This window comes from Coccinella septempunctata, chromosome 4 (genome assembly GCF_907165205.1).
Source record: "Coccinella septempunctata chromosome 4, icCocSept1.1, whole genome shotgun sequence".
Lineage (NCBI taxonomy): Eukaryota > Metazoa > Arthropoda > Insecta > Coleoptera > Coccinellidae > Coccinella > Coccinella septempunctata.
The window spans coordinates 5,537,643-5,555,478 of record NC_058192.1 but is presented as its reverse complement, the minus strand read 5'-3'; the positions used below and the strand labels follow the sequence as shown (position 1 = coordinate 5,555,478).

Sequence of the window (17,836 nt, the reverse complement as noted above, 5' to 3'; positions counted from 1 at the left end):
TGGGAATTAATTTGAAAAAACAAATTCTATGAATATATCACAATTTTTTACCGTATTCTTCGATTAGTTTGGACATTAGGTATATATTTCAGTTTACTATTACCATCCAATCGGTCGATGGCCATTTGTAACAATGTTTACAATAAACCACTTTTATTATTATTATTATCCAATGGTTTGGAACATATAAAACTGACTCTATCAGGAAAACACGTGATTTTTCATTCTTCCATAGAAAGATATATTATATTATTATTATACATAATTGGTTTATGCATTCCTGGTCTTAGTAACAAGAAATTAGGATGTTTTCGATATCTTAACTCCCATCCTCAGATTGACAAATTCAGCACTATAAAATTTTCTAAACAACATGACTACAACCTAAACGCTGCAAATAATGCACATCTTTGCGGAGAAAAAAATATGATTACCATCTGAGAATACGTTTCAAGCTCTGGAATCAGATCTCTTGATTGTAAAGAATGAGATAAATTATCATCGCAACATTTCAACACGGGTAATTTTGTGTGCAGAGTACTCATTGTAGGTTTTTTTTTAGCAAGAAAGAAATACATATATAAAAATATTTTATGAGCGTACTTAGAAATCTATCCCAAGGGGTAATAATTTCACATGTAAGTATTGTATGTTGTCATTATTCTCAAAAAGGGCAACAATACACTGTGTATTGTCTTGTCTCTTCGATATTTAGGAACTGTTTCACCTGTAGAGGTTTGATTTCATGATTATAAGGAAAAATTGGAAAATGAGTTTGAGAAATTTCTATTTTTTTTCCATTCATAGCTACGCAATCCACCCACTAGATGTCTATTGCTATCATAACGTTTTCTTCCCTATGCGCATCCACCAAAAATATTATTTATCGGAATCACTTTTAATTATAAATTTCGCCAGCCTAAAGATGATTTTGGATTCCTGCTTTAAACTCTTTAACTACCCTTCTTCAATAAACAATTGCAACCTTAATAATCATTCAAATGTTATATTTATTATTACTATTGCAAAGCTCTTTTACACTATAAAAATTGAAAAATGTCATTTTTTATTTTTCAACATTCTGCTAACAATTCGATCTCGATTTTCAAGCCTATTCAAACAGTTGAGGCCATCATTTGCTGCTCTTTGTTTTGCAATTTCGGCCAGCGATTGGAAAGTATATGGTTCCCAACAAGCTAACTCAGATAAAGCTTTTCTATTGAGCATTATGTTCTCCCTTGCTAAACTTTCTCTGAATGTATAATAATCAATGCCATGTTCTTCACATCCTGCACGTACTCTAGTATCCCATAGCTAGAAAATTCTGTTTCAGCGGTACCTAGCCAATAGCCATTGCGTTACTACTTACGTCCCCCATATCTAACTTTTTGAGTTTTCTTCCTTTAGTAGAATATACCAAGGCACGATGAACGTTTCTTATAGCAATACTATAGCAATTTCGTCGTCTTCCAACATAATGCTAAAAAAGAGAGGCATTGAAAAATGATAATAATTACAAATGGAATACATACAGCAGCTAGTTTGAAAATTTTTCGCTTTCTCCAGAACTCATCAGGGCCTCTAGATCTTATATAATTTACTAATGAAGTGAATACCATTTTAATTCTTAATTAAAATAGGACCAGAATTGATTAGGTTAGTTCGATCTGTTGACAGTAGAATGTAATCTGTGATTCATCTCCTGATTTTTATGGTAAACCAATATGAAATGAATATGAATTATGATAGGAATGGTATTTTTTCAAATTAACACTTCCTTATTACATTCTAACAAATCCTTTTAACACTTTTCCATCCATTATACGACCAGACGGATCAGACCTTCAATATACAAACATCAGTAGATTCGATGACCAAATCTGACATGTATGTCAAACATATGTCGACTTGACAACTTGACATATGTGTTGGATATTTCCATATTTTCATCAACTAGTCAAATGTAATTTATAAATATTAGAATTATAAATAAACAACAACCGAATTTCGTTATAATATTATTATAACACAATGGAAATACTTCCAGGTAGTTGGTGATTGTGTAGAATGCATTGAAACTATAGTTGTTTTGTAAATTTGTTGGTTTTTCGGTGTTTTATCGTAGATAAGAAAATGGGTATGCATCTTTGTGTTCGTTTAGAGTGAAATGATTTATTTTTCTAGGCAGGTAATGTAAAAACTAATTTAATTTTTAGAGGGTGTGAATGCAAATTTTAAGAAAGGTCCCGGACTTTATGAATTTTTAGTGGAAGCTGAATTGCAACATTATTTCAATAGTTTCAAGTAAGTGCTCTAGAAATCTTTATGTCTAGTTGAGGGCTTATTTTTGGTTCGCCAAATGACTACTGAAGATTATTTCGTACATAATGTGAATTGTATACGTACATCATTTCGATGGAATGAGGAATAGATACCGGTAGTTGATCTGGAAGATGGGTTTTCATTGCAGATTTTGTTTTTCAGAAATAACCTTAAAATTACACATCCGTCACAACTAAAATTCACTATAGAAGGAGATCTGATAGAAATGGGAATGTCAAAACCTGAGATAAGAAGACTGCGAAAATATTATGAGAAACACTTCCCACACAACTACCTTTCGAAATTTAAAAAATTGCTCACTCAGAAAAAACAAGAATACTCAAATACTGAATCCTGCCTCTTGAGCAACACAGACTCTATGACACTATCTAGAGCTCCTAAAGTATCCAGTAAACACATTATACCAGCTGCTAGTATATCAATCAATAAAGAGTTAGGAATGGGGGAATTTGGAGTAGTGCAGCAAGGAGTTTGGTGTAATGAGGGAGAAAGGATACAGGTAATTTTATATCTTTTAGCTTCAACTTCAGTTTTCAATTTATTGCACTGGGACAAAAAGATATTCTATCACCATCAGTGGAAGACATCACTAGTGTTGCATAATCATCGATTTTATACCATTAGAAACATGGTGGTTGCCACATTTCCAAAATTTTCCTTCCTTCATCAAGTAGAATCATTTATTGAGAATCAACATGTGTTTCAGGTTGCGATAAAGTGTTTATCGAAAGATAGAATGCAGAGCAATATGGTGGAATTTCTCAAGGAAGCATCAATAATGCATAATATAGACCATCCGAATATTGTTAGATTTTTTGGAGTTGTTCTGCCCAATATCGAAGGAAGTTTGATGTTGGTGACTGAACTAGCACCTTTGAGATCACTTCTAGAATGTTTGAAGGAGCCATCTTTGAGGTCAAGTTTTCCTGTCTTGACTTTGTGTGATTTTGCATATCAGATTGTTGATGGAATGACATATTTGGAGGCAAATAGATTGATTCACAGGTAAGTTCTGCTGCTTAAAATGTTTTATCTATGCCAGGTGAAGAAAGCATTAAGAGAAGATATGTTTTTGTTTTCACTTCCATTTATGTGACTAAGTTGTTTTTTTTTAGGGATTTAGCGGCTAGAAACATATTGGTATTCTCCAAAAACAAAGTGAAAATATCAGATTTTGGATTGAGTCGTGCATTGGGCCAAGGAAAGGATTACTACCAGACTAATTTCAATGTAAATTTGAAGCTCCCTATTGCTTGGTGCGCCCCAGAATGTATAACCTATCTTCGTTTCACATCTGCAAGTGATGTATGGGCTTTTGGGGTAAGAAATCTTCAAGAAAAACACTTCTTTAAAAACAGAGGCAGCAAAGTTTCAATCAGTTTGTCCCATTCCTTCGGGATACTTTAAAGCATAATTTTCTTATTCAAGGTTACACTATGGGAAATGTTTTCTTATGGTTTTCAACCATGGGCAGCCTTAACTGGGCAACAAATATTAGAGGCAATAGATGAACCCAACTTCCAAAGATTGGAACAGCCAGAATGTTGCCCCATTGATCATTATAATCTAATGTTAGACTGTTGGAGACATGAAGCCTCCCAAAGGCCTCGATTTGCTGATATTGGACCAATTTTGGCTGAATGTAGACCAGAGCAAGTTCAGACAAAAGTTGCGGCATCTGAAGGACCTCATATGCTTTCTTTTAGAGTGGGTGATGTTATAACAGTTTTAGACAAAAAGTGAGAACAACAGATGGTATGAAAGAGTTTAGACAGAATATTAATTGATAATTCTTGCAGGACACACAGTCCTTTGTGGAAAGGAATTACTGTAAGTGGGAAGACTGGCCTATTCGATCCTAGCAATTTGGTTACATACCTAGGGAACGATCTACCCAGTTCCTCTTTTATGAGAACAGAGAGCACCAGGTCTTCGCAAAGGAGAAAATTGAGAAGTGAAATGATCAGTGCACCTCAAGGGGACTTCAAGCACACAGGTCATGTTGGCTTAGATGGGGCTTACTTTGGAGATTTGGCATTTTTAGGTGGATCTAAGGGCAATGTAAGTGATTCTTCCTTATTGCAAAGGATGAACCTACATTTTGGAACAATTTTTAGTATGGTTCAGTACCAACACAAGTTGTAGCGCCATACAGACCTCATAAAGATCTTGAAGCTGCTCCTTTGCTAGAAGACCACATACCAGTACCAGCGCCACTTCAAGACCACGAGTACCATGAGATCAGCGATGAGGAAACTTCCCATAGTCCACATCTGGACCTCGGGCCGTCCCTTCTCGCCGAAATGGAGATGATGTTCACTTCTCTAGGTCAACAGAACAGTTCCATCGATCACGAGGGGTCCAATAGGAGTAATGAACTCAGGGAAAAATTGAACAACACGAAGAAGAAGCAAGTAAGAGGTGTTTGAAATTTGATGTGGGGTTCAAAAAATTTTCACGACATATTTTCAGGCTACAATAAAACCGATATCGGCTCACGACCAGAAAACTTTAGACACGGCCATTGCTATGGCCAATGAAATAACGACTAGGTCTATGTCCGCGCCAGCACCAACTACCCCAGCCTCCCCGAGCAAGAAGAAATTCAGTTTTCGATTTCCCTCCGTATCGGACCCTGATAAACATGTGGAGAAGAGGAATTTTTCTGAAGAAGCATTGTCAACATCTGATTTACAGGTAATTCAGGGACTAGAATTAATTTCAGATAACGAGTGATATTGTGAAGTGAGAAAAAAACTGAGGGGTAATGATTCAGCTTGTTTCCAGATAAAAATCGAGCCTTTCAAGCTTTTTTCTCGTTTCTGGTCATCATAAAGAATCTTGATTTTATTCTATACTTTTGGCTTGCACTGTTGTGAACGATATCATACCAAATTTTTAGTATTTCATCCAGTTTGGAGATAATTCCTTTTTGAAAGTTGCAACTTCTTACTTATGAAACAGTTTTTGACACATACTAACACTTTTCGTATTCATTTTGTCCCCCTTCACTCTCGATTCACCTTCTGTTTTTTCTTTTATTTAATTTTTTCCTGGAAGACATTCATGAACTCCCCCACCTCCCACACTCAAGAACTTCCGAAACAGCTACGTCTCCCCCTGTGGGACAAAGCGTCCGCGGAGTTCTATTTCGCCAAATCGCGAGAACTCTTATCCCGTCCATTCCCTCTGTCCACCAACGCACCTCACAGCTCGTGCAAGAACTTGTCGGACATAGAGAACGATTTCATGCACGACAACCTGGGCTTCGAGGGACACTTCGAAAACCTGTCTTTCGAAGACGAGTTGCCCAGAAGGCAGCGATTCGCTTACAGGGATCGGACCCTGACTAAATCGGAGAATATGGCGAGGAAGACCTACGATCCTAGGTTCAGGAACGAGCATAATAGGAATTCCGGGAGGAATGCCCCCTTGCCCGGTTTCAATTTTACTGGCTCTCAATTCATCGAGGCCTCCTACGTTTACTATAAGACTGATAACTTATTAGATAACAGTTTTAACCCCCGAAGTCACGAGAAAAAGGCTGAAGTCGCCGTAGACGGTTTTAGACCGCGCACTTTAAGCTACAGCGATACCATGCAAGACGGCAATTTTCCCAGGAGAAACGGTAGAAGTATACGCGATCGGAATCGTAGGAGGCAGAGCTACAACCCCAGGGTCTACGACTCGTCCTCGAGCGAAAGCGACTGTATCAGCGTGGGGTCGGTAGATTTAGATTGGCGCAGGCGCAGGAGACTTTCCCGTCATTCCGGTTCCAACAGCAGCATCCGATCGGAGATGATCAAGAAATCCACCAATCCTTTCCTGAAACCAAATTTTTCCTTGAAAATGATGGGAAGGTCGCCCCCGCCCAGTAACAGTATATTGAGCGGCCTGTCGCCTACTTCGGTGTCGAGATGCCAAAAAAATTCGTCAAATTCGTCCAGCTCTGATTCAAGTTTGTAATCTGAGATTCGTTAATTTTAAGGTAGTCGAAAACTTAACGTTTCATATGGAACAATCATCTCAACATCAAGCAGTCGTTATTTTTAGAGCAAACATAATTTCACTGAGACAAGTATGAGTTTGGTATAAATCGGCGAAGAAATTTTTTTAGATTCATTTTTATGAAACCAACTCTTTAAGAAATGGAAAATATGTAGACTCTGAACTAATGATATTTTTCTTGAAATAAGTATTGATGTTTGCTCTGAAGATAAATCGAATCTTTTGATCTATTTTGTTTTGAAAGTAATTAGGTAGAGGCTTCAATGAATATTAAGTCGTCGGGAAAATATCTCTCTTAAGTCTCACAGACAGGGAGGAAACGATGAAGGACGGGATAATTATTTTTTCTACTAGAAATATTTTTATTACTCACGAATAGAGACTACTCGAATTCAAACATTATAATTTCCTATGAAAACCTAATAAACAATTTAAAAAAGGTTCATCCTAAGCTACCAGAAAGTTCTTGAACTCCCGACATAACTCTTCTTTAGTTTTCTTCAACACCTCATTTTGTTCCTTGTATTTTTATTTCGCTTTTTTTTTGTTCATTTCTACCCCTAGTCGAAGGTTACACAGGAAGCTCAGCTCGCTTACCAAGAACTAGTGGAAAATCCCAACAGCGATGTTCCACAGGTAAGAATCCTTCAGTTACTTTTATAGGGCAGAAATGAGAAACTCATTTTAGATGATGGTTACCAATCCCCTTCGTATAATTAGATCGGGGCAACTTCCAGTCGTTAACAATACTCGAGTTAGGTCTGCAAGCGTAACAAGCACTCTCCCTCCGAAAATCAGTGATATAGCTCGAAGTTCTATACCGGAAAACTTGAATGGAAATCCTAAAGGTGAGTTTTTGATCCAGAATACACTGCTCAACAATTGATATGGATCACGCTTAGCTTTTTAATGATTTGCTGAATTTTCTAAGAAACTTCATGCTTTTCTGGAAAAGTAACAATAATCAACTACGTACTAAAGAAAAAACATCTTAAAGCCAATAATCCTGAAATAATTTGATGGAAGGACAGTAATCCCCATCAATTGTTGAGAAGTGTATTTTATCAGGTTAAATAGAGAGATTTGTGTTTTTTTGAGTGTTAATATGATAAATTACAGTCTCAATTTTGATTCCCTTGCAGAACAACAACCACATCAAACAGCCACGTTAGGAAGGCATTCAATGATGCGAAGCAATAGTTCCTATTCTGAACAGACCAGTTCGAAAGAAGATAATCCCATTCCCTTACCACCAAGAGATAAAAACAAAGCTCTCCTGACCGCCAAACCGAGACACACTCGAAAACATCCGCTAATAATACCCCCAACGAGCTTCCAGGCCACCCTAGATAAAGTGAATTGCGCGGGAAAACCGCCTATTTCCCAAACAAATCCGTTCGTTAGGACAAAATCATCGGAGCCTGTTTACTCTAACAATGTACAAGGTATGATCGAGAAAAACTCGGATTCGGTGCATTTTGAGGAGCAGATCGAATCCAATTTGAATGCCCTCGACGAAATACCTTCGGAAACGGATGTGGTAGACGGGGTTTCCGAAGATTTCGGTAGGATGAAAACGGAAGACGATGGAGGTTTGACTCACCATGTGAGTTGCGAGGATTTGCTCAAGTTTGCCAACACAAAACCCCTGTCTAGGACCAGAGGAAATGATTCGGACGAAGTGAGGATCATGTCTAAAGTATTGGGGAAGAATGTAAGTAACTACAGTTATAGTCTGTACATAAATAAAAAAAGTAAAAAAATATTCGCTATTTCATTTATTGCAGGTGAGCACGGAAAAATGTTTGGAGGCCCTGGATCACTCAGATTGGGATGTTATGAGGGCTATAAAAATTTTGAAGTTGCAAAATGTAGTTACTGCTGACCTAAGAACTTGTTATAACGCACTCGAAAATTCCGCTTGGGATGTAGCAAAAGGAGCACAATATATTTTGCAACAAGATGGTGAAGTTACTCAAGTTTAAATATTCTTTCTTATATTCGACCCATTTTGAATTGCAAAATTATCTTGCCATAGGAATCTATTCTTGAAAGCTTTAAATTTTCTTGTTTTTTTGTTGGTCCACTCTATACGCAATTTTCAACAATTTTTGAGTATTGTTGGTATTCGTTATAGTGGATCAATAAATTATTTTCTCTTATCCTTCATCTAATAACATTATTAGAGCATGCCCTTTTCGAAACCAAAGCAATTTTGATCAAATGTCAATATGATAAATTATTTCTACTGCAAGCACAATCTCTTGATGCAGTGTGAAATTTTGGAGCTCCTTTATTATTTTTGACTTACTATTATGTACTTACTAAAGATATTTTAATTTAATGAATCCAAAAAAAAATTAGTTCCTGATTTGTGTTATCAAATTGAAATTTAATGTACATATACATATTTTTTCAAATCTTAATTCGTCGTCCATTGTCTTGAATACCATTGTCAAATGATGGAAGATAGTTGAGAAGTTTTGACTGTTTTATTTTGTTAGAATCTCATTTACATTTACTTGGATTGTACAATGAATTTCATGCTATCGACATTTTCTCAAATATTTTATGTTACTAACATATTATAAGTGAATAATTTATATTATCTATATTACAATTTTATACATAACTATTGGTAACTTCTTGACTTTTATTCACCTTCCCAATTTCATCAGTAGGAAATTTTTCTAAGGAATTTTCTTGGAAATTAAAAGGTAAAGATGAATAATCTTTATTGATTACTTGAACAACATCTTAAGATTCTTTTGAAAGTTTAGTTTGCATTAAATCGTAGTTAGTAGAAGTTATATAAAGAATTTTTTTTTATCAGTATTGTCAATTGGAGCGATAGACTAACTTTCATTTATTGTGCATCAAAATTTAAAATCTTCATTTGAGATCACTTAAGATTTCAGAATTCCATCAAATAAGATGGCCCCGAATAAAAGGTAATCCAGTACCCACTTTATTTTGGTAATCACAGTACTGTTGCCCAAAAAAATTCAGCAAAGTTATTTCTTCAATGAAAATTCTTTGCTTGAAGAACATCCAACTTGCAATGGTGTATCCAATAATAGATATCGGATTCAACAAGATTATCTGAAAATTTAAAAAACATGTATTTCTTGTTTTCATATTCATTATAATGCAAAGCAATACTAATTTTAATAAAAATTGAAAATTTGATAATCATCAATTGACTTCAATCTCTATTCTGCCAATTGATTCCTTCTATCGGTATATCCCACTAACCTGAGTACCAATGGACCAATAAAACCATCCTACATAACTGGGGTGTCTGAATAAACTGTAAACTCCTGAAGTTACTAAGACATGGTCCTCAGCTTTTTCATACTGTACCTGTTACACGAATCATATACATAAAATAGATACACAAACACTAGTATCAAACATACCAAATGATTAAAGTTGGTACCAGCGTTTAACATAGCAGTCTTTCTCAACAGCTCTCCAGCAATACATATAGCACAACCAAAATATGAAATAATAAAATAACTCTTCAAGCCTGAAACAAATAATAAAGCATATCCATTTATGCAACACCCATGAGAAATGCCTTATGAGCTGTTCATTGTTACAAAATGCCTACTCACTTGGCCAAAAATATGTTTCAGTGAAGAATTCTATCCAAGAGAATGTAGCAGCAAAAATATACTCTGGACTATGATTGATAACGAATGAATTTGTTGATACTAATTTCGGACTGATAAGTGCTAATACTAAAAATTCTGAGTAGTGAAAGATGGACATAATGCACATGTAAACTCCAAAGTTTTCGTAATTGGGTGGTGTACCAAGCTTGACATAAGTACCAATAGCAAATACACATCCCAGAAACGAAGCTCTAATAGCGATCTGAAATCAAAGATATTTCCAAAAAGAATCGACAAATATATACACATTCTTACCTGGTAGTCATACTCCTTGTATATGAGATTTATCGAAATGAATATGAAAATTGAAGAGCAAGTGAAAATGAAAATGTTACTGAGTAGAAATGATATCCCATACCATAAGTTCAAAAATGCGATCGATAAGAATATAGCACAAGATCCTATAAAACTGACTAGCGCTACATTTGCTTCCCTGCTGAGAATCATGTTTCATCATTAAAATAATATAATACTTTCAGAGAAGCATGTACACATATTTTCCCTCAGTATTACCTGGGCTCAAATCAAAACAATAAACAATGAATGAGGTTATGTGCCCCTTCGGAAGTGTCAGTTTGACAGAATTTTTTTTAAAAAGAAACCATTTTTTACTAGTTCTATAGTTTTCCGTACAGATGGCGGCACGGTTAAAATCACATTTCATCTTAAATAATGTTTTATTGTCCTTTTTGAAGAATCAAATCAATCAAAATATATACTCATTGAGCGCCCTTCATATAGTTGTTAGAGGCAACAATATTGTCACTAGCCACACGAAACGTGATATCTTGACCTTCAATCCAGTTCTAGACACAAAACTGTGTCGGTTTCTGTAGAGATGGCGCCACGCTATTTTGCATTCAAAGGGTATGCTCCCAGTGTTCTCCTATATTCAATGATCAAATTTTTTTCAAATCAAAATTCAACTGTAATTATTTCCACTTTATTGTGATTGGAATATAATCTCTTAAGCAATATTTTAGTCTTAAAGAATTAGCTGGAATAAAAAATTATAGATCCTATGAAATATATGCTCTAAATTTTTCACCTAATGCACAAAGGATGAATTGATTCTCATTATCTCCATTAAATCAAAATATCTTCGAAAATGAACAATTTTAAACAGTAATAAATTATGGATTGGACAGTCTTTCATAACATTTCTTTCATAATACTTAAGGATGAACAAAAAACTATTTTCTCAACTTTATAAATGGTGGATTTACATAAAAAATACACAAAAAATCAATTTGTAAACATACACTCAACAAAGTTCTTCCGATATATGAATAGAAGCGCAAATCGGATACAAAGAAACCAAGGAAGACATTGTTTAAATGTATCAAATCCACAAGTTTAAAAAAATTTAATTGTTCATTTTATTCACTTTGAACTAAAACATTCAATATCTAACATTCCAATAACACATTAAATTTATCATAAGCATATTTCATTTTTTCGTAGAGACCAGTTGAACAACCATTTTTCTCAATAGAAGAAAACCTGAATGTACGGAATGATTTGTCGTCATCTATATAAGTTACTGCAGCCATGAGGGGGCACAAAATGATTTTCGTGTGGTCTGTGAAGTTGAACTGAAACAAAATGGAAAGAAACGTTGAGAGCCCATTTCTTAAATGCCACTCCATTTGTCAATTCTACTTTTTGATTTATTTTTTTATTTATCTTAAATAATTTGTTGAAAATCTACCTGTACTGTGCCGTTTGTGAGTTGCATGAGGACTCCAGATGTGGACCTACACCACTGATGTAAATGGGGAGTTCTCGTCATTGTGTCGGCTTCTTTCACTTCATCAGCACCAGTCTTTATTAAATGTTCCCGCATATAGCGGCTAAAGTATGTGAGAAGTTTGATTTTTTTCTCATATTGTGCAGGATAATTTTCTAGGGTCATGTAAACTTCTACTCCCTGTCGGTCAACATAGTGAACATTTCTGTGGAGAGAGAAAAGATATATGTTTTAAAGGAAAAATTTCATAAATATGCTTGCTCACATTTGATTAGGTAACATTATCAGTTTTGTCATATCATTAAACATAACTCCCACACTTTCATCTGACAGTTGATAGCCGAATCCGTATTTATCTGAATAGTCAACCCATTTTGAAATCCAAATTATTGGCTGAGCGGCAGGATCCGACATTTCATCCAAGAATTTTTCTTTTCTGGCGGGCTTGGTTTTCAAAACCTGAAAATATCAATAGAAAATATTGAATAAAAATTTATCAACTCTCCATTCATCCATTAAGTTGATTGGAACAAACATAAGTTTCTTTTTTTTTTAAATAAACCAAATATATTTTTATGCAGATTCCAACAACCTGCGGTGACTACAAAGGAGCAAATTTCTGATACCTTTCCGATCATATTCCTGAGAATAATGAAGTTTTCCTTTGCATTGAAAGTATTTGCATTTCCAGCATTGCCCGCTGCTGCAATAGAGTTGTGAATGTCTTTCTGAGGAGAAGTTATCATAGGTTCCCCTGCAAAAAAAAATTTTATGCTAGAATTCATTTACAACCATTGAATTTGTGAACAAAATTAACAAACCTGCATTAGCAGAAGTAAGTTCAGACAATGGTTTACGGTTTCCACTTTCCATCTGGTTGAATCTTGGCTCCATAATCAGTGAACTCACTGGTAAAACAGTGGGACAATATCCTGATGTAATAAACTCGTGATGTGATAACTGTTGAACTTTTGGTCGAAGTTTAGGATCTTGTTGTAGCATCGCCATTATCATATGTTTGGCAGCAGGCTGAACTAATTTAGGGATGCTATAAAAAAATTATAAGAACAATAATAGTGGTAAGAATACAAGGTAAGAGTTGGTCAAATAAAAAACTGAATTCTACATACCTATATTCGCATTTTTTTATTCTTTCATAAGTCTCCTTCAATTTCGTTGTTTCAAAGGGAGGTTTGCCAATCAACAGAGTATACATTATGCAACCTACTGACCATATATCAACCTCGAAGGAATGACCCTTTCTATTCAATATTTCTGGAGCAATATAATTTGGGGTTCCACAAAGGGTCTTTTTACGTTCACCATCATATTCTATCTTAGCAGCTAAACCAAAATCTCCTATTTTAACATGTAGTTCATCATCTAAGAACAAATTTCCTAATTTCAGATCCCGATGGATAATTCTACGCTCATGTAGATATGTAACTCCGTGGAGTATTTGTTTCATGTAATATCTAGTTTCAGGCTCTGTGAGGGCCTTTCTCCTCTTGTGGAGTTCCATCATTGACTGAAAGTTGGAACTGTCATTAAAGCATAGTTGGATTTAGTATTAGAGATGAGAAAAAAATGGTTTCTTATGTTGTTTTGAAGAATTCCATAAATATAAATAAAGGAAAACTCACTCTTTTTCTACATAATTCTAGGACAATATAAATATTGAATTGGTCCTCGAAGAATCCATAGAATCCAACAATGTTTTTGTGGCGAAGAGATTGATGAATCTGAATTTCTTGAGTTATTTTTTCCTTCTGGTTTTCCTTAACCATAAGCTTTTTTGATACTATTTTTCCAGCATATGTTTGGTTTGTAGAAGAATTTACAATTTCATAACAGTTTGCAAAACCTCCCTAAAACAAAAATTCTTCTAAGATGGCTTCTAGTTTAACAAATGCAAATTGTATTGTTTGACCGTGAATTAAATCAAGAAATATATTTAGTAAGTGAATTGTTCACCATGGCTTTGAACTTTTTCAACAATTTCCATACTCATGAAAATTTGAAATTCAAAACGAAATCCCAACTTATAAACTACACTCTATCCCAAAGAAACTCATTTGTTTCAAAAACATGTATTTTGTATTAAATATTCATACTTGACCTCAAGGATAGGAAATTTAACATTATTTTCATCTTTGTTTTGCCTCCACAGATTAGTCGGTAAGATTTGAACAACGAAACTTACACAATGGTTATAAAATTTATTAATCACACAATATTCATTACTCGTTTTGTTAATATATGAAAGCGTAAACATTGGATACCAATGTACCTCTCATTCAAATTCTCATTCAATATGTATTTAAAAATGAGCTTCAAATGAATTCACACATCAAACTGACAAAAAAATCTACATGCTACATCCCTAATAACTGAGAACTATTTGTATTCATAGATATGGTTAGACTCTTTGGTGCTGATTAGATTGATTGTGTTGAATTCTGGGTAATGTTGCATAAATCGATCATTATTAGTGCCTCAATGGTGTTGTGTTGAGTATAAAACTATGAAACACGTCCATAATGGTCGCTAGGATGATAGATAATTTGTGAGCTTTTTAAATGAAAAATACCATGCTGGAGTCCAATAGATCACTTCTACATAACAATTTAAATGTAGCAAGATTACATCGGTGATAAACCACATGATTAAGTCGTATATAACAGATGTAAGTGCACTCACCCTCCCAAAGAACTCCCTTTTTTTGTAGATCGTTTTCGTATTCGCATCATACATAATTTCCGGTATTTGATTACTGTTTTTATCATCTTTGGGCATTTTTAAAAATCTTACGAATTAACAGATAAAACAACAATAAACTACAACTAATAACAACTATTCATACAGCTTTTGGACACAACGGTTTCGTTTCGACCCGGAGCAAGAGCAAACCGTCTTGGCAGTTAAATGAAGTTTCAAAAAGTTTGCTGCTATTGGTGGAAATTTTTCGAAAGCAACGCAGGTGATTGGCTGGGAACAAATTTGCCGGTAATGTCACAGAAAAAAAGTCAGAACCTTGAACAATTTGCCACTTTTCATATTTTATAGTGAATTAATTCTTGCATGCAATAGCATCCCTCTTTGGATTGCAAAACCAAATATCTCAACAAATTGAAAACTTGTAAATATAGTTCATATTTGACAATTAATCTGTTAATGCAGCCGAGCCCTTTAAAAGGAGAGACAGCTTGAGCACTTGCGTCAAAATGACACTTAACCTGGTTTCCTTTTAAGGTTAGTATTTTTCTTATGGAAATTTAAATTTGAGATAGTTTATTTTCGGAAAATGCCTTCTAATGCTGTTGTATTAGCTCCAATCTTCACAAGAATACTTGCTAGATTTCCGCAGCAGCTTAATTTCTGCTTCGCTTATGGATCAGCGGTGAAAAAACAGCTCACAAATAATTCAAAAAATAATATGATTGATCTGATATTTTGCGTAGATAACTCTTCTAAATGGCATGAATTAAACATTAAGCAGAACCCTTCGCACTACAGTGGTTTGAAATATTTTGGACATAACTTCATATCTAAGTTCCAAGAAAATTTCGGTGCAAAAATATATTTCAATACTTTGGTTCCCATTGAAGGGGTAATGATAAAGTATGGTGTTATATCAACAAAAGATTTGATCACAGATTTACTGGAATGGTCTGATATATATCTTGCAGGAAGACTTCATAAACCTGTGGAAGTTTTGAAAAATACATCCAATTCAGAATTAATAACTGCACTACAGTTGAATTTACAATCTGCAGTTCATTCTGCCTTACTTATGCTTCCTGAATCATTTACAGAGTATGAATTTTACCACATGTTATCAAACCTTAGTTATGCTGGTGACTTTAGAATGATAATAGGTGAAAAAAAAAATAAAGTTGAAAATATTGTGAAACCTCAATTAAAATCGTTCAGGCAATTATATAAGCCTATTCTAAAAACACTGTCAGATTATGTTGATTTCCCAAACTTGAAAAAAGATCAGTCGACTGGAGAAGATTCTGTCCAGAATAAAATACCGACAATATGTTCTCAAGACATAAGCCCATTAGCTAAATTACATCATTTGAACCAACTACCTAGATGGCCTCAGAAGGCTTTAACAAGATTATGGAATCGAGGGAGTTTAAGACAAGATACAGAAGATGTTTTACGTGCTATAGCTTATGATCCTGATTGTAATGAAATTGTATTCAAATGTATCAATCAAATTGTTTGGAAATCCTCAATCAGTCAAAGTGTGAAAGGAGTAGCAACAGCTGGAATTTTCAAAAGTGTGCAATATAGCAGCAAGAAGCTTAGTAAAATGATAATTTAGAAGTTTTAGAAAGTGAGTACTTGCTCTGATTATCAGAGCAAATATATAAGAGAATATTCTTAATATAAAGAACGCCCAAAACATGATTGAAAAATAATGTCTAGTCAAGAGTACTACTCAATCATGAGTTTAGTTCATCTATTCCATTATACCTCATATTTATAACAATGATTTAATGTCTCGATGGTTAACAATAGCTTATTATTATTTGGTACTCATATTCATTTAATAATATGTCAATTTTATCATATGTGTATGTAATTGTAAAGTTTCCAATTTTTTTAATAGATAAATCCATAAAATTTTTGGAATTTTTTTGCTAACCGAAACACCAGAATTCCATTTTTTTAGGGACGTATCACAATATCTTGTTATAGGTATAATCAATGAATATATTCACACTTTTATGAGCTGCTAACTTATTGATGGGAAAATATCCAATGAAGCAGGGTCCCAAAAAGTCCTTCCACCATAAAAATTGTTGCCATCATGATTGAAAATTAAATTTATAAGTTGGTTGAGTTGCTTGAAACAGATTTAATTGAAAACATACTAATGAGATTCATTTTGCTTTGATTGATTCCAGATTTAACAGTCCACATAAATATTGATTTAGTTTTAAGTTATTAAGTATTGAAATGGAGGATACCAAGAAAAAAATATATGGTCCAGTATTACCAGCTACTTCAAGTGCCAAACAAGAATCTTTCGAAGATAACAGCTCAGAAACTAAAGTATCCAAGGAAGAAAAACCAGCAAGCACCCAAGCCTATGGTCCAGCATTACCGCCTCATTTACAAAAAGTGAATGAACCTGTAGTTGCTTCGATAGGGCCCTCTCTTCCGCCACATTTGCGAGAGAAATTGAAAGAGGAAGCACCAGATGAAAATTTTGATAATGAATCTAGTGAAGAGGATGACATATATGGGCCTGTATTACCCGGACAAGAATTGAAGTCGAAAAGTGCAATTGCTTTAGAAGAAAGAGCCCTTGAAATGAAATTGAGTCAGCTAAATCCAGAAGAACAGAAGAAGGAACGAGAAGAGTGGATGATTGAATTACCAACAGTTAGCGCGAGTAAATTAGGATTAGGACCAAGGCAGTTCAGACCTAACGCCGGTCCAGATATGTCTGATAGGTAGAAATCATTACAATTCATATGACACATAAAGAATTTCTAAAAAAATTGTCTTTTACAAATTACATCACATCTATTTCAATTTTGTTATATTTCTAGATCTTTGTGGACAAACACTCCAAATGAAAAAAAACAAAAGAAAGCAGACTCTCGGGATTTGAGAAGAGAAATGGAAAGTTCTGAACTTAGAAAGAGGGATAAGGAACAAGAAAAAATGGCCAAAAAACACAAGAGAGAAAGTGAAAGTCTAGTGGAGCTTCATCAAAAGAAACAGAAGAAAGACAAGGTTAGGACAAGGAATTGAATTAATTAATTAATGGTTTCCTAAGTATCTATCTGAATTTTACCATGTTTATTCTGTTCTTCCTCAGGGGGACGGTCCGAAAGAAAGGGTACCTTTCAATAGGGAAACTGACTTGCAAGTAAATAGATTTGACGAGGCACAAAAAGCAGCTGTATTGAAGAAGGCACAACTATTGGATGACAGATTTTCCTCAGGCAAAACCAAGTATTTATAGTCTTTTCATATATAAGTATGAGGATGAGATAAAAATATAAACAATAGGTAATTTTAAGCTTATTTT

The 17,836-nt window shown here is 34.4% G+C and overlaps 6 protein-coding genes across 6 annotated transcripts; 3 read left to right on the top strand and 3 right to left on the bottom strand.

Moving 5' to 3' along the window:
• Positions 1-990: 990 nt before the first annotated feature.
• LOC123311470 (39S ribosomal protein L20, mitochondrial) lies at positions 991-1,692 on the bottom strand. The gene is made up of 3 exons (XM_044895481.1): positions 1,533-1,692; positions 1,370-1,480; positions 991-1,314 (listed from the first exon to the last, which is right to left on the bottom strand). Exons 1-3 carry the CDS (start codon positions 1,617-1,619, stop codon positions 1,060-1,062), a joined length of 453 nt encoding a protein of 150 aa, XP_044751416.1. The 5' UTR covers positions 1,620-1,692; the 3' UTR covers positions 991-1,059.
• A 218-nt stretch (positions 1,693-1,910) lies between these two features.
• On the top strand, positions 1,911-8,993 carry LOC123311033 (activated Cdc42 kinase-like). Its single transcript, XM_044894784.1, has 13 exons — positions 1,911-2,047; positions 2,217-2,304; positions 2,485-2,842; positions 3,050-3,348; positions 3,459-3,663; positions 3,772-4,082; positions 4,143-4,404; positions 4,461-4,757; positions 4,816-5,040; positions 6,916-6,987; positions 7,040-7,199; positions 7,494-8,065; positions 8,139-8,993. Exons 1-13 carry the CDS (start codon positions 2,032-2,034, stop codon positions 8,334-8,336), a joined length of 3,063 nt encoding a protein of 1,020 aa, XP_044750719.1. The 5' UTR covers positions 1,911-2,031; the 3' UTR covers positions 8,337-8,993.
• Positions 8,994-9,069: 76 nt separating this feature from the next.
• LOC123311034 (protein-S-isoprenylcysteine O-methyltransferase) lies at positions 9,070-10,578 on the bottom strand. Its single transcript, XM_044894785.1, has 5 exons — positions 10,284-10,578; positions 9,969-10,230; positions 9,771-9,880; positions 9,607-9,714; positions 9,070-9,453 (listed from the first exon to the last, which is right to left on the bottom strand). The coding sequence occupies exons 1-5, from the start codon at positions 10,473-10,475 to the stop codon at positions 9,277-9,279; spliced, it is 849 nt and encodes a 282-aa protein (XP_044750720.1). The 5' UTR covers positions 10,476-10,578; the 3' UTR covers positions 9,070-9,276.
• An 801-nt stretch (positions 10,579-11,379) lies between these two features.
• LOC123312468 (serine/threonine-protein kinase polo) lies at positions 11,380-14,720 on the bottom strand. The gene is made up of 8 exons (XM_044896914.1): positions 14,479-14,720; positions 13,422-13,646; positions 12,909-13,306; positions 12,600-12,826; positions 12,405-12,532; positions 12,044-12,237; positions 11,740-11,983; positions 11,380-11,623 (listed from the first exon to the last, which is right to left on the bottom strand). Exons 1-8 carry the CDS (start codon positions 14,572-14,574, stop codon positions 11,438-11,440), a joined length of 1,698 nt encoding a protein of 565 aa, XP_044752849.1. The 5' UTR covers positions 14,575-14,720; the 3' UTR covers positions 11,380-11,437.
• Positions 14,721-14,837: 117 nt separating this feature from the next.
• On the top strand, positions 14,838-16,170 carry LOC123312469 (phosphatidate cytidylyltransferase, mitochondrial). Its single transcript, XM_044896916.1, has one exon. It carries the CDS (start codon positions 15,083-15,085, stop codon positions 16,112-16,114), a length of 1,032 nt encoding a protein of 343 aa, XP_044752851.1. The 5' UTR covers positions 14,838-15,082; the 3' UTR covers positions 16,115-16,170.
• On the top strand, positions 15,988-17,827 carry LOC123312470 (GPALPP motifs-containing protein 1). The gene is made up of 4 exons (XM_044896917.1): positions 15,988-16,126; positions 16,701-17,252; positions 17,352-17,538; positions 17,624-17,827. The coding sequence occupies exons 2-4, from the start codon at positions 16,753-16,755 to the stop codon at positions 17,768-17,770; spliced, it is 834 nt and encodes a 277-aa protein (XP_044752852.1). The 5' UTR covers positions 15,988-16,126; positions 16,701-16,752; the 3' UTR covers positions 17,771-17,827.
• Positions 17,828-17,836: the final 9 nt, after the last annotated feature.

Excerpts from the sequence above, each read along its gene's own strand:
- LOC123311470 (XM_044895481.1), bottom strand. The coding sequence starts at position 1,619 with ATGGTATTCACTTCATTAGTAAATTATATAAGATCTAGAGGCCCTGAT. Across the intron at positions 1,481-1,532 it reads AAATTTTCAAACTAGCTGCT|CATTATGTTGGAAGACGACG; the intron begins GTATGTATTCCA and ends TCTCTTTTTTAG. Across the intron at positions 1,315-1,369 it reads AAAAGTTAGATATGGGGGAC|CTATGGGATACTAGAGTACG; the intron begins GTAAGTAGTAAC and ends AGAATTTTCTAG.
- LOC123311033 (XM_044894784.1), top strand. Across the intron at positions 2,305-2,484 it reads CATTATTTCAATAGTTTCAA|AAATAACCTTAAAATTACAC; the intron begins GTAAGTGCTCTA and ends TTTGTTTTTCAG. Across the intron at positions 5,041-6,915 it reads TGTCAACATCTGATTTACAG|TCGAAGGTTACACAGGAAGC; the intron begins GTAATTCAGGGA and ends TTCTACCCCTAG.
- LOC123311034 (XM_044894785.1), bottom strand. The coding sequence starts at position 10,475 with ATGATTCTCAGCAGGGAAGCAAATGTAGCGCTAGTCAGTTTTATAGGA. Across the intron at positions 10,231-10,283 it reads ACAAGGAGTATGACTACCAG|ATCGCTATTAGAGCTTCGTT; the intron begins GTAAGAATGTGT and ends CTTTGATTTCAG. Across the intron at positions 9,454-9,606 it reads ATTGGTCCATTGGTACTCAG|ATAATCTTGTTGAATCCGAT; the intron begins GTTAGTGGGATA and ends TTAAATTTTCAG.
- LOC123312468 (XM_044896914.1), bottom strand. The coding sequence starts at position 14,574 with ATGCCCAAAGATGATAAAAACAGTAATCAAATACCGGAAATTATGTAT. Across the intron at positions 11,984-12,043 it reads ATAATGTTACCTAATCAAAT|AAATGTTCACTATGTTGACC; the intron begins GTGAGCAAGCAT and ends CTCTCTCCACAG. Across the intron at positions 11,624-11,739 it reads TCACAAACGGCACAGTACAG|TTCAACTTCACAGACCACAC; the intron begins GTAGATTTTCAA and ends ATTTTGTTTCAG.
- LOC123312469 (XM_044896916.1), top strand. The coding sequence starts at position 15,083 with ATGCCTTCTAATGCTGTTGTATTAGCTCCAATCTTCACAAGAATACTT.
- LOC123312470 (XM_044896917.1), top strand. The coding sequence starts at position 16,753 with ATGGAGGATACCAAGAAAAAAATATATGGTCCAGTATTACCAGCTACT. Across the intron at positions 17,253-17,351 it reads GGTCCAGATATGTCTGATAG|ATCTTTGTGGACAAACACTC; the intron begins GTAGAAATCATT and ends TTATATTTCTAG. Across the intron at positions 17,539-17,623 it reads AGAAACAGAAGAAAGACAAG|GGGGACGGTCCGAAAGAAAG; the intron begins GTTAGGACAAGG and ends GTTCTTCCTCAG.